This window comes from Hetaerina americana, unplaced genomic scaffold (assembly GCF_022747635.1).
Source record: "Hetaerina americana unplaced genomic scaffold, ioHetAmer1.1.p SCAF_9, whole genome shotgun sequence".
NCBI classification, from domain to species: Eukaryota; Metazoa; Arthropoda; class Insecta; order Odonata; family Calopterygidae; genus Hetaerina; species Hetaerina americana.
The window spans coordinates 20402508-20416736 of record NW_027287538.1 but is presented as its reverse complement, the minus strand read 5'-3'; the positions used below and the strand labels follow the sequence as shown (position 1 = coordinate 20416736).

The 14229-nt window shown below is 41.9% G+C and overlaps 1 protein-coding gene across 1 annotated transcript in view; it reads right to left on the bottom strand.

Moving 5' to 3' along the window:
* LOC139698638 (tetraspanin-7-like) overlaps nt 1–13617 on the bottom strand; it is a 37830-nt gene extending 24213 nt beyond the window's left edge. The window contains exon 1 of the mRNA XM_071597490.1: nt 13297–13617. Within this exon, the coding sequence (XP_071453591.1) occupies nt 13297–13374 (78 nt within the window). The 5' untranslated portion in view covers nt 13375–13617. The remainder of the gene's footprint in view (nt 1–13296) is intronic.
* Between the last annotated feature and the right edge of the window lie 612 nt (nt 13618–14229).

Here is a 14229-nt window from a genome sequence, read left to right as displayed (position 1 = left end):
CTTCTTAATATCTGCGGACCCCGATCGTATTTACCTATCATGCTTTCATTTTTAATTGAGCCATCTTCTAGTGGTTCGGGAGCTTGATAGAGTACTTCAATGATTTCTTTCCATCTATTCCCAATGTCGCCATCATCTATTAGTATTTTTCCATCAGCGGACTCGGATGTCTTGCGATTTTGTTTCTTTTTCCCCGAATTGCCTCTTCACTAGTTTATAAGCCATCTCGCTATTTCCCTTTTTCATGTTGCCATAAATTTCCTTGCAGTAGTTTGCTATTCATTCTTACTTTTTCTTCTTGCATTCTCGTATGACCTGGTCCTACATCTGTTTAAAGAGGTCTTCTTTACTCTCATTTCTTGGGTCATTGTATTTTCTTCTTTCGTCTATGAGACCTCTTATTTGAGCTGTAATCCATGGCTTCTTAGGTATTTCCACCGTACTCATTAGGAGCTCATCTGCAGCTTTGGTAATTATATTCTTCATTTCTTTCCATCGACCCTCATTGCTGGTATTTTCATTACTTCCTTCTACTTCCCTTTCAATGGCCCTGGTGAACTCTTCTCTTGAGCCTTTTTCTTCCAGTATCTTTATGTTTCATCTGGGTTGTTGTGTCTCTTTCTTCATCTTCTTGTATCGCAGTCTACTGTCCATGATCACCAGGTTAAGATCGCTATTTTTGTCTGCACCGCGGTAGCTCTTACATTTCTTAACTTGGTTCTTGTATCTCTTCCTGGCATGGATAATGGGTTATCTGTTAGTTTTCCGAATATCTTTATGCCACCAGATAACTTTGAAGAGGTGGATATCGCGGTTTAATTGACCAATTGCGAATGGATGATTGCGATTCTGTTAGATATTTCCGTAACGATACGGCAGTGTTCTTCATATTAATGGTAAAATGGAGAATGACATGGATACATTATTTTAAAACAATATGGCTAATTAAGTAGAACCCTCCTCTTAAACACTGTAGTAGTCTCGTCGACTTATAGTTTATCAGTTTTGATAGCAATGTTCAATATATGAGTCATGCCGGTCTGAAAAAAGGATATGCAAGTCAAATAAAATTATCAAAAAAACCTTTCAATCTATATAACAGGAAGCTTAATCTCGTTCTTATCGAGAGATTGGATGAGATTGCTTTTGCGTAACCAAGGTTGAGTTTGTTTATCATTCTCCTCCTTAGCGATGGCATGGGATTTTTCGCTTCTGGCATCGACACCCAGAAGCGAATTTTGCACCCTTACGCGTCAAAGAGGTCACTCAGTTACGGTATCCATATGTTAGGAGAACGCAGACGAGATGGGCCGTCAACCAATTGGCGAGCATGACGTCATTCTTTCATGATCTGGAATGCTTCTCGAAGGATTATGCCGTTGTCAATGAATGGAGAAGTACGTCAATCGAATTTAATGGAATCGATTTCTAAGATAAGTCTTTTCGCGAATCCTCCCTCTACCTGATTTTCTCAACAAAATGGCCGACTGACGCTGTTTCGTTACTACCAAACAGATAGCAATTAACCCGAAAGACTATTCTCGCCTGTGTAACGAGAATAATGGCGAAACTTTTGAGAGAGAGGGCGATTAGATACCTTTCGAAAACACCGAATGTTCTCAATCGCCTCCTGTCAAGTTGGCTGTCAATATGGGACCCCGCCAGTATAATCTAGCCGGGGCGAGATCCTAACGAGCCGCTCTAGGGACACTGATATATCGGGGTCGGAAGCACTCCCGACATATTCCAGCTTTAATTTCCCCAGCCGATAACATTCTTCGCCTTCGAGTGAGCACATCAATTAGGAAAGCAGCAACCCATAATCATCTCACACTATCTCATATCTTGCCTACTCCCTCAATGTGATAAAAGAAATCAAGGTATACGTGTCCTACAAGGCCTAAAATAGTGAGTGCATATGCATAATTGTTTTATGAAAGTATAAAGAAATTATAACTGAATATATACTTTCATCCCAGCAAAATTTTAAAAATAAAAGTTATGACCATCATCATCAATATTTCAATCTTAGGTTTGGTTTTACCACTGCCTTCAATCCTTCTCCATTCAGTGTCAATTCATTCCCTCTCACCCCCTGCCTGATTGATTCTCTGCTCTACGTCCTTCTTATTTTGTTTCATATGCACCCTTGTCTCTTAGTCTTCGTTTACGGGATATACCCTTCTTCTACATTTCTAACTAATCAATTGTGTGCCCCAAGGTGTATATCCAATCCATCTATAGTTCTTTTACTTCACCGTAGAGTCTCCCCATATGGTCCTCTTCAGCTCTTCTATGAACCACTTCCTCGTTCTTCAATTTGTCTGCCCATTTAATAATCTTCATCACAATGTTTCAAAAGCTGCTTCTATTCTTCTATCGTCTACTCTTCCAATGTTATATATCTCGGATCCATAGAAACCCATGCTCCATTCGAACGTTTTGCCGAACTGCTGCCTTGAACTACAACCTCAGTTTCTTGGAACTCAGTAGTTGTCTCTTCTTCATGATCGCCTTCTTAGCTTGAGCCAATTTTTGCTTGATGTCTGTCGAATATCTTCATCTAAGACACATCCATAATTTTTATGACCAAATTTAAAGTTTTATAATCTCAACATTGAAAAAAATACTTCATAATTACAAAACGTTTTATGATTTAAATCTGCTGCTGAAATATGCGTTAATATATTTGAAGAACATGTTTCTCCTTCTTTAAGGAATGCATCTTTTCGCAACGACGCTTCACAAACCTTATAGCGAAGCGTTTTTTACTCCTTTCATCTTGCAAAACAAAATTGGTTCCTCCCTCCGCAGCGCATGACAGAAAAGTGGAAGTTAGTGACCACCTTCTTCCAGTCATGTCCCTTTTATTTCTTCTTTAGGAACGCAAAACAACGTTTCAACACAAAGTTTCTTCGGTTAGAATAACCACGTAGAATTCCTTCCCAAATGGGTATTGGCAGGGTTCGTTACGTTTTTTTTTGTTTCTACTAAAACGCAATGATGCAGACACATATTTCTATAAACAGTCCCACACAACAATCATTTTAGAGAAACGCACTCCTTGTAAATTGATCGCATACGACATCTTGATTCCGACTGCAGACCGCATTTTACATCAAAACCAAAACGATTTCGACGAAACTAGCGCTGAATGACATTCTCATATTTTTAAAGAAATGCAAGATCAAAAACGACACGCGTATTGGACGTTTCGGAAAAACTGCCCAACAATTTATCTGACTTGAAATATTTTGCGGCTCTTGAGGACGATTTGGGACATATAAATTAATGGATGACATCATGCGGTTTTGATTGAGGACGAATATCGGGTATCATGGTACTGCTTGGGTCATTGGCACGATCCTAAAATTACCCTGTACCTGGTGAATTACTTCGATTCGTTTTATAATACAATTCGGGAAGATTATTTTCATAACTAAGAAAGATAAGCTTAGAACAGTTGGATGAAATTATGTTTTGTGCTTTAGAATACAAAATGTCCACTGCACTCTGCATTGGCCAAACAGGCTCGGTTGGAAAATTCAGACAGAAGCAAACCAAGGCAGGAAATGTTCCAAGAAACGCGAATCGTCCACTAGTATTGTTTTAAGAACCTTAGTGATGAACATCCAAATTTGATTTTCACCCTTATGCAGAAACATCAGGAATGCAAAAGGGTCTAACTTGGATTATTTAAATGGAAATGATCGAAACATGAATGTTCAAGTGACCAGCTGTCGAATGATCGATCACATCTTCATAACCGGAGAAATTCTCAATGGCCACCTGAAAACTATTTTAAACACGAAAAAAATGAAAGACTCCCAACATTTCCAATTAAAACCACAACCCTTATTAAATATTTTCCGACTACATTTACAAAAATATGGTCAACAAATAAGAGGGATGTACTTGACGCTGGAGCTGGAACAATAATCGATGCGAAAAACTACAAACCAAATGTTTACAAAATTCATTGAAAAGTTATTTTATTTTTTCAGGTCCAACATTTTTTGATTTTTATCAAAAATGAGATTAATATATCATCATTGCCACCATTACCATCTTAATCGCGGTATGATAAATAAATAAAATATCCGTAGAATTTCCTTTATGAGCAAACTTCTCAAAAGCGTTGTAATCCATCTTCCGTCGCCGAAGGTCTCAAAGAGCCCATATGGTAAGAGACCATCGACCGGAGCTTGGCTCTTGGAGACAGGTGTTCGATTGAATGAACAACGTAATCACTGTAGAGTAACACGCTTCTAATCCCTAGGTCTGTCCTTTCGTTCTCGAGATACGCGGGTAGGTCAATAAGTCGCAAACGTCGGTAAGGCAAGCGGAGGAGTTGTTACGAACAACATTTCATTACAAACGCTTGATACATCCACCGTACAGTCCACCCAATAACCCCTCAGTCATTTTCATCCGTTCGGGCCACTATAAAATATTATTTGTTGGCCGTAGAGGTTATTCGTTGGCTGTCACAGCAAACGAAAGATTTCTTCGCTACCGGCTGCCAAGGACTTGCAAAAGAGCGGGGAGATGGGATTGGAAAGTCTCTGAATGTACAACAGGGTGAATATGTAGAAAGTTTCCCCTTCCATCACTTGCCTCTCTCTTTGGGGGGGGGGGACCCTCCCGCTACCTGCAGCGTTGGGTCACGTTCCCTACCTGTGCCCTTGGGGAGGAGACCGTTGTATGTGGCATGTCCATGTGGAAGTGGAATTTCGCCTTCTTGCTTTTCAAATTCTACCTTACACGTTTTGGGTAAATTTCTTACTGCATCCTAAGGTGCAATTATTTGTTCGATGATAGTACATGTATTTGCATACGGGTAAAATGAAAGGATTTTTGCTTGAATTTATGCGCCACTGTGGGTATTGGTTTACATTTATGTATTGGTTTTGTTCCCTTTTACGGGTGGTGACCTAGCACCACTCGCCACACGCCCTTGCGGCGGCTTGCGGGCTATTATGTAGATATATTTGCGGAGAGGCGCCTAAGAAGCTGGCAATCGTCAAACGTATAGTTGGGAAACACAGCTATGAGAAAGAGTTGGAGACATACTATTTTTTCCTTTGGTAAGACCCCCACATAAAAAGAGTATGTGGGGAGCATACGGGGTCAATCTAAAAAAACACTTGATTACAGAATCGGACAAGATAGAAATAAGAGCCGTCGGATTCGTTAAAAAAAGCGTCACACACACCACAAGATCTAGAAGAACCTTTAGATATGCGAAGACTCAGGGCCAAATTAAACCTAATGCATAAGAAGCCACTCGTGTAGTTTTGCATCCGACATGCAAGGGTATAAGGGAAATTATTCATCCCCACAATCACATTAGCAGGACAGACACTATTGCCACCAAATAAGAGAGATATATTCCCGAAAGGATAGAGTCAAGTATTCATTTTTCCCAAACACAATACAGGGAGAAACACTAATATGGAAATCGGAAGGCACTGGAGAAAACAGTTAGGAACCTACAAGTTACATTTAACCCCCCTTCCCCCCCCCCCCGCCTAGCACCCTTGTGTCCGGGGGCGGCGTGTCGTGTAAACAAATAAAATTGCAGGTATAATTCATGAGTTAAATGTCCGTCCTGCGTGAGAGGAATGCTACCCGATAATCAGAGAAAGCATTGCATGTGAGCCCACCATTTTTAATGGATTTCCTTGTTTGCATTCTTCTTGTAGTCAGTGGAGTAATCACTAATATTATAACAGTTGTGGCATTCGTGTAAGGGATATTTCATGAATTGTTGTCCCGTTATCACCCTTCCAAACACCCTTTCGGTTGATCGCATGGGTGTCAAGTGTTTGTGGAAGTATTGGAGTGGATGCTGTAAGGCTGCTCACCTAACACCCCCTGCCATGCGAACTTTCGATGGCTGGCGGGGTAGTGTACGAGATGTAGATGTAAGAAAAACTTTCATCGCATGATTATCACAATCTGTCTCCATCAGGTATCAATAGATTTCGCTGTGTCTTATACATCATCCTGGTCAAACGTTATTAAAACCCATGTTCATGTTGAAAGCATTCAGAGTCAAGGTTTTTTTGACGATTTTACTGAAGTATGAGATCAAAGTTCAAATGTAATGCATTTCAATAGCATCGCGATTAATATGAACTAGGGCTAAATTTTTAGCACGTCAATTACATGCGTAAATAGTAAGCATGTGCCCGCATATTGAAATGTAATTTTTAGTACATGGATCAATCCTGTTGCTATCTGAAGAGTCGCGAGGGAACTTCAACTCTATAAACCATTATAATAGTACTTCAAGCGAGAGGGACTATTGCGCACCTAGTATTATCTGAACAAAAAAATACTAATGCGATCACTTCGTGGAAAATATCACAGATATACTAGCCAACTCTCTAGGATACATAGTCACCATCGATCGATAATGGGATAAATAAGTACCATCTCAAGACAAACAAGACTAAGACCAAGGTAATGTAGTCTGCAATCGAATTAGGGAAAATAATTTTCCAGTCAGAATAAGGTGTGGCAGGCTAGAAGAAGTGGAAGAGTTGTCATATTTATGCAGCAGGATCAAAAGCGATTGATGGAGCAAAGACGATACAGTAAGCAGAATAGGAATAATGTAGAAGGATTGCTATCAAAAGAGGCAACTAGTAATGGTAAATATTACCAGTGTTGGCAAGAGGAAGAGAGAGTTTTAAAGGGAGTCTCATTCTTTTTACAGATGTGAGACTTATAAAAAAAGGGCAACAGAGAAGAGAACATTGGAGCAGATGAAAATGTGGTTTTGCGGAAGAATAATGAAAACAAAATGGACAGAGGTGATGGACAAATGATGGAATACTTCGTGGAATGGGCGAAGAGAGAGAAGTCTATGGAGAACACTTGAACAAGAAAAGAAAATTAGTTTTTTTGGAAATATCCTGAGGAACGATAGGTAACTTGAAGATCATAACAGAAGGTAATGCAGACAAGGGGAAATCTTACGAGTTACATCTGGAAAAGATCTAGCCACGCAATATTTTTAGAAAATAAACTACCTAAAAAAATGAGGAGGCCTTAGTCACCATTCGAAGTATTCCCCTTGGGACCTCACACACTTATCCCAGCGTCTATTTCACTTTTTAAAACAATCCGCAAAATCCATGTTATCGGAATGGTCATCAGCTGCGTCGTCGCATTCTCTTTTATCTCGAACTGCAGTTGCAGGGGACTTGCTCCAAGCCGCAAACGATGACCCAAGTTACCTTAAAAAAGGTCACAACTGGAGATGAGTCATGGGTCTACGGCTATGACCCTGAAAGAAAACCTCTGTCGTCCCATCAGTCGGTTGACGAAATAATAAGGATAATGCAACAAGGGAGCTGAGGACCATTACGATAAAAAGGACTATGCCGATTGTATTGAAAAGTGAAAGAGATGCTGGGATAAGTGTGTGAGGTCCCAATGGGAGTACTTTGGATGGGAATAAGGCCTCACCATTGTTCTAGGTAGGTTATACTTCTCAAAATATTGCATGAATGGATACCTTCCGCGCAGATCTCGTATACATAGAGGAAGGCCTACGACGAACTATGATAAGTGTATATCGGAATATGTCGGTACAAGGGAGGGCTTTGCGGAGAATGAAGAGATTGGCAGGATACAGGATATACTTGCATAGATCGGAGAACTACTACAAACCCATACTTGAACAGTGGAGGATTTAGAAAACCTTTCACTTGTCCTCCGATTGACAAGCCGTGGTGAAAATGGTGTCGACAGAACCCTAAAACAGAGAGTCTTCTACCACCCGGAGATACATGGCATTAGATCCGAATAAAGTGCCTAACTATTACAAACGACCCAACTCAATGAATGATGAACTTATGACCCTTTTCTTTAACTGCAATGGTCACTCAAGGTGATGCAAGACATCTTAAAGGATACGAAAAGCTCGACATTGATACAAAAATCAACAATGGAGCAGGGAAAACCAATGGAAATTCAGCAGACGCCTTGCATTCTGACCATCAGAACGTAACACTAATATATTTACTCCCGTTTCTACGGCGACGTCACCCATTAAGTCGCAGGATTCGTTTTAAAATGTTTTTTTCTTAAGCGGATATTATTATCGAAAAGACAAGTAAATTTCGTTCAGGAAGAAGAACCAAGCTCTTCTACAGAAAACGCGAAACGACAATGGCGCTGCATACTACTCTTAGGAGGAAACCTAGAAAAAAATAAACAAACAAACAAACAAAACACTTCCGTCCCAACCTTAGTGACGGAATGTTTTTTATTCCGCTTGGAAATTTTATTATCATCCTCTAGGTGGGGGAGGAGATATTAAACTTGCATTCGTTCACTAAGGGCACCGGATGCGAAAGTCATATTTTATGCCTTGCTTTTGTTTTCCATGTTCACGAAATCTGTTTCTCTCTCCTCTCCAACTCCGGGGAAATGAAAAAAAAACAAATGAGGACGAATTCAGGTGTTTTCTGAGTTTCAGACTTTTGAGCTGAGGCTGGAGGGTTTTAGGTGGGGGAGGAGGGGGGGTGCTTTCAACACCCCCGCACGCCTTTAAATACGTCACCCCCCTCCTTCTGACGTGTTTACTCTGAAGGCTTGACTGTGAAGTCTCGCGGGAAAGGCGCTCCCTTCCTTCCCGGAATATTGCTTAAACGAACCCGGTCGATAATTGCGTGAAAACCCTTCAGGCGGTGAACATTTTCTCCGCTAAGTTACAAACATATTTCCCTCTCCCCCGAAGTTCCTTATTTTCAAGACGATCCTCCCACTTTCTGCCAGGGCGAAAAATGCCTCTGCAATGAAACAGACGCCATTGCTAATAATTTTCTCGAATCCACTCACGAAGAACGGAAATTATCGCAGATCTCTTTCAAACAGTTGTTTTCCTTAAATGCAAACAAAGGAGATTCGCATCAATAATACAGTAATCAACCATAAGGTCGGTTTGGTAGGTGATGGTAGAGTTCACCCAGTACTAAATTGTGAAATTCACTACCATACGACATTCAGCACTAACGTATGAGATTCACACATTAGGGTAGGAGGGCCAGTTCCTTTCCCTGTGCCGGTTATGGTTTCCCAGAAAGATCTGGTACCCGAAAAATCACACAGCTTGGGTGGAGCTGAGGGTGCCCAGAGAGACTTGCCCGGGAATCAAACCCGGGCCCTTCGGTTAGTATTCCAACGTTCTACCCCTGTACTATCGCGACCCAGGCCCGAATTATATAAAATAATACATTCCCTCACTTAAAATATGAGATCCGTATCAGTCGTATTATTTATCAAATTACCGCAACGAAAAGTATAACTTTCAATGAAAACAAAAGCTAATTAGACGGCGCAATTAGAAACTTTATTATTTTGTCGTCTCACGAAAATGCTGCGCATTCAACATCCGGAACTCAGGTCTGAACAATGCATGGAAATTGAACTGAAAAAAATGGCGTCCCGATGCAATAAACGAATTTCGATTTTTACCTTAACCTGACATAAAACCAGCACTCCAAAACAGAACTTGTATTTCCTACGCCATAAAATGGATTATGAGCGGACAACTGAAACTGATAGGCTTCAACTAGATGATAATCTCAATTCTGAATAAGGAAGAGGGAGTGTTGGTTAAGTGCTCACGGGCTACCGTAAACTACAAGAAACAAATACGTTAGATGACAGAAATGTCGTAGTAATTACAGGACGATATTATTCAGGAGCGCAACTAGGATTCAGCGAAGGAATGTGAGAGCGTAGCCATGGGAGGGAAGGGTGGGGGGGATGACAACCTTTACGATTTTCCTATAGTCGTAAGATTATAACAAATTCTAGTTTCATGTAAGAGCGAACATTTCAATAACAAAGCCTTACAGTGATTTTTCAAAAACTTACCTTCTCGATCTCAGATTTTAAACAGTTTATAAAGATTTAAAACGTTCTCAGATTTTGAAATACTTGGGGGCTATGAGGGTCAATGAAAAATGACTCCCCCCATTTCCGAAGCTGACATCAATCCATCGGTGTCACTTTGAAAAAAAATTCGAATTGCAAATTTAAAAAACGAACAGAGGTCACGCAAGAACACTTCATCTTTGAAGTATAGACTAACTTTTTCCCTTGCATTACAACACACCTCATTGCGTCGAATGATTTACCATTTTTTAGTAAAGTTACATTTCCAGAGAGTGACCAGAGAAAGATCTATGAATTTCCCATATTTATAAATCTATCAACAATAGCAAATTGTGAGTGGAAATACGTCTGTACAACACAAATCAATTTCATCTCATATTGTGGGAGGGGCAGTGGTGACATTAAAAAAAGAAGAATTACGTTAGGTAAAGAAGGGCTCATAAAAAGTCGGGTGTTGATGGCAGGTACCATAAGTAATTAGTGATCGCGTAACGTTGCTTGATCGTTGATTCCATTTTTTCGTGATACGGTCGGCGCGTAGAGGTTTACAATAACTGGTGTTCTGCCGCTTTTACAGCTTGGAGAGCACTGAGACCGGTTTCGTGGCAAAGCTTAGCGTTCCCCTGCACCTGCTCCAAGTGGTTTGATTCCACTCCGACCAATACGAGCGGCGCGGGAAATTCGATTGCATTACTTTTGGTATTCACCCTGTATGTACGTAAAGAGAAGGCAGGTGAAAACTTTAATATGGAGCGCAATTAAATATGACCAAGAAATGAACGGCAGTGAACATTACGGATAAGAGATAAAATAATGAAAGGAAGTGTTATTACGTCCACGACCGAAATGACCCCTTTTTTAGTTTCCTTCTCACTCTTCCGTAGATTTCTGATACAATATTAATTTGCAACTCAAGTCTGTCCGTTTTATTTTCACCACCCTGCCGTAGTATCACATATTCATCGATTATTATCTCGTTTTGTCTACCGTCCTTTCGTATCGTACTTTTACAACAGCCAAAAACTGTACTACAAACAATTTTTTTCTTGAACCGTTTCCTTCGTTCAATTTAATGTCATTTTTTAATGATGAAGGCTTAAACATGCTTTAAAGTCTCCTTGGTGAGGGCTATCCTGACAACCACAACTTGCTACTTCCATCTTTGGTAATCCCGCAGTCCGTATAGTTAAATTTCGGAATGTCCAAGGGTGTTTTTTTTTCATTTAATTAAATGGATTCCTTAAAAATCAGACTCGCGAAAAGCTGCATAATATTACTTATGAGTGGTGCACATTTGAAGAAACTTCCGAGACATTGGAGCTTTGGGTTCACAGACGCCTGTTGCGAACAAGCTGGCTGGATTGATTTTGAGCGAGAAGCGCTCGCGAACTGGGGCACATGCGAAAAAATCGAAAGAAACTGCAAAGTAATTACAAAGAGGGTATAAACTAGGATATTTTGCTTATTCGCACTAAAGCCAGAGGAATACAGCATGTCGCACAGTATCGCAGGATGCGAAATCGAAAGATAAAACGACACCCTTGAGGTGGAATTGAAATAATTACCGCTTCAACAAAATTCTGAGCAAATGGCAGCAAAAATTTTCCTTCGAATTATTTCGAACAGCGGTCGATAATCGGCGAGCGGATTGGACACGAGGATAAGAATAGAATATCATCTTGCTTATCGTTCACTGCACATTACACATCATATCATCTTTGGGCAAAGAACACACTATCTCTGCCGAATTCGTTTGCATCCAGAGTGAAATACGTAATGCCTAAAAAAATTAATAGGATTCGGGGGTGGGGGTAATCAGCTGGACTTGTATGCAAAAAAAAGGTTTCCTTATACATCGGGTGAATTTCCGCAACGATTACACGGACCACGCAGCAGCAGGAGACAGGGGAAGGTAGGGAGGGGGGGGGTGAAAAGGGTGGGCAGAAGGAGGGGAAAGATGTGAGATTAAGGCATACGTATCCCTCAATATGTCCGATTAATTTTAAGTTCTAAAATGTATGAACGAATGACAAATCTGCATAGATTCTATGTCATTATTCTCATTTCCAAATAAATACACATTTAATCCTTTAAAAATAACATAAGGCCCATGTAAGAGAATATGGATGGCATATTCTAACCTAGAGAATAACCCCATGAAGTGGGAGACGGAGTTATTTATTTTTAAAATTGCATTTTAGCTCAGAGCATACTGACCTCCCGAGTACCCATTGCTGTTTAGCGTCAAAGCATAAAACAATCGCGTCACAAAACATTTATTATCAGTAAGAATCGCCAAAACCGCGTGCTTCAATTATTCAATCATGCGCGTCGGCGTTTATCGAACGCTTAATCATCGCAGAATAAAATCCTCTAACCGTCCCCCGCCCCCACAGTTGACACGTAGATCAACGGACGGAAAGCCTATGACCTTTCGCATTAAGGGCACATTTCAGCGAGCCGAGAATGCACGGTCCTCACTCATCTCCTGCCATAAAATCTGGGAAGGATGCCAAAATATTTCGTTCCCCGCTACGAAATCATCAGAGGCGACCGTCCCCTGAGTGCAGGCTCATTTAATTAGGTGCGAGCGAATTAAACCCGTGAATGTTGTCCCATTTCCCTCGAGATAGTGAAGACGTCGGTGTTATCGATTCGGGATTCCTGGTAGACTTCTACTCCAGCGGTGTCGGCCGGCCGAATTTTTTTTTCAATTTACATCCTTTCCAAACCTCCCACTAACACACTTTCCTTGAGAAGGGTCGGCACAAATATGCGAATCCTTGGGAGGGCAAGAAAGAGTATGCATGCACACATTTATTTAGATATAAATAGAGTCGAGAGCGCAATCGCACACGCTGACCTCCCCGACGTTTTTCGCACAATTTCCCGAGAAGAAGGCTGACGAAGCGGTGCGACGTGGTGTCAAAGAGAGGGGGGAAACGCAATATGCTCGGGGAAGTAACGATCCGTATTCGCGAAAAAATCGTCCTGACTCCGCGACCTCTCTCTCATCTCACCCACGAACGCACACACACACATACGTATGTTAACGAGCTCACATTCACCTTGCAGGGAACTACGACCTTTGACCTCGCCGACCAAAGAAGACAAATCCGCAATCGATTCGAGCGTCCGACGAGATGCCTCTCGGATACCAATTCCGATCTTTCGCCGCGTAAGGGTATCTATCCAGCATGCCCCTACCCACTCATTGACGAGGACGAACCGAAACCTTCAACTTTAAACTGGGTCCACCAAAATACAGGGAAACAATAAGTTCGACTCCCATGAAAGAGTCGTGATATTGCGGGCAATGGAACCGAAGCATATGGGAGGGGCGAGAGTGAGGTGGGGAAGGGCGGTGTTCTGCCTTACCCAGAAGACGAAATTGAAGAGCATCAGCAGGGTCTTCATGCAGGTCATCATGGCCACAGTCTGTATTCGCTTCCCCATCCTGTAGGAATGTTCTCTCCCCCACGAGGATCCCGGAGTCAAACGGCAGACAGCCCACCACCCGGACACACACTAACACGGAGGCGCTGAGCTGTCAAAAAGGGTAGCGACGATGAGGGCACACACTCCAACGGAAACAAGTAGGGCGATGAGCGAGAACGCGTAACGAAATTATTCTCCCCAAACGCTGCACCAGCCGATCGCTCTCAAACAACACTGCGGCACCTGTTTCCTCTCACTGTGCGCGCGATGCTCTGGCGACAATGTCCGTAGCGGAGGGGATGAGGCGAGGAGGGGGAGTGGCGGGGAGGGGAAGCATTTGCGCAGGCGCGAACCGAAATGTTCACGTCGAAACTCTCCTGGAGGGTGCGCGGAAAGAGCCGGACCCATCCCATCCTCCTGCACCCTTCCCCCCCCTTCCACGCCAAGATACATTGGGTGTCCTCACCCTCTTTCCTCTAACTTAACCCTCCCATTCCTCCGTCCCCCCCGCGAGAATCACCCCCGCCCGAGGGCATGATCAGCCGGATGCCCTAGCTGCAGGTAACGATCAACGCCCCAAGGCATACGTGTGTTCGTCTACTCGTCCATAGCGTAAGAAATTACATGCTCACACAATGATTACACTGGCATCGACCTATCAATGTTTGCAATGGGAACGTGTAGCGAAATCAGTGCGATAGCATCCAAAGAGAAGGACGAAACAGGGGCCGTGTTCAGAAAGTAAGTGTCGTTATTTGTTGAAATTCTCCATATGTTAGTGCTAGACCACACACTGTGAACTACAATATATAACCATGTAAATATTCTCACAGATATGAATCTACAGAATTAGGGTACTTTGAACTCTCACAT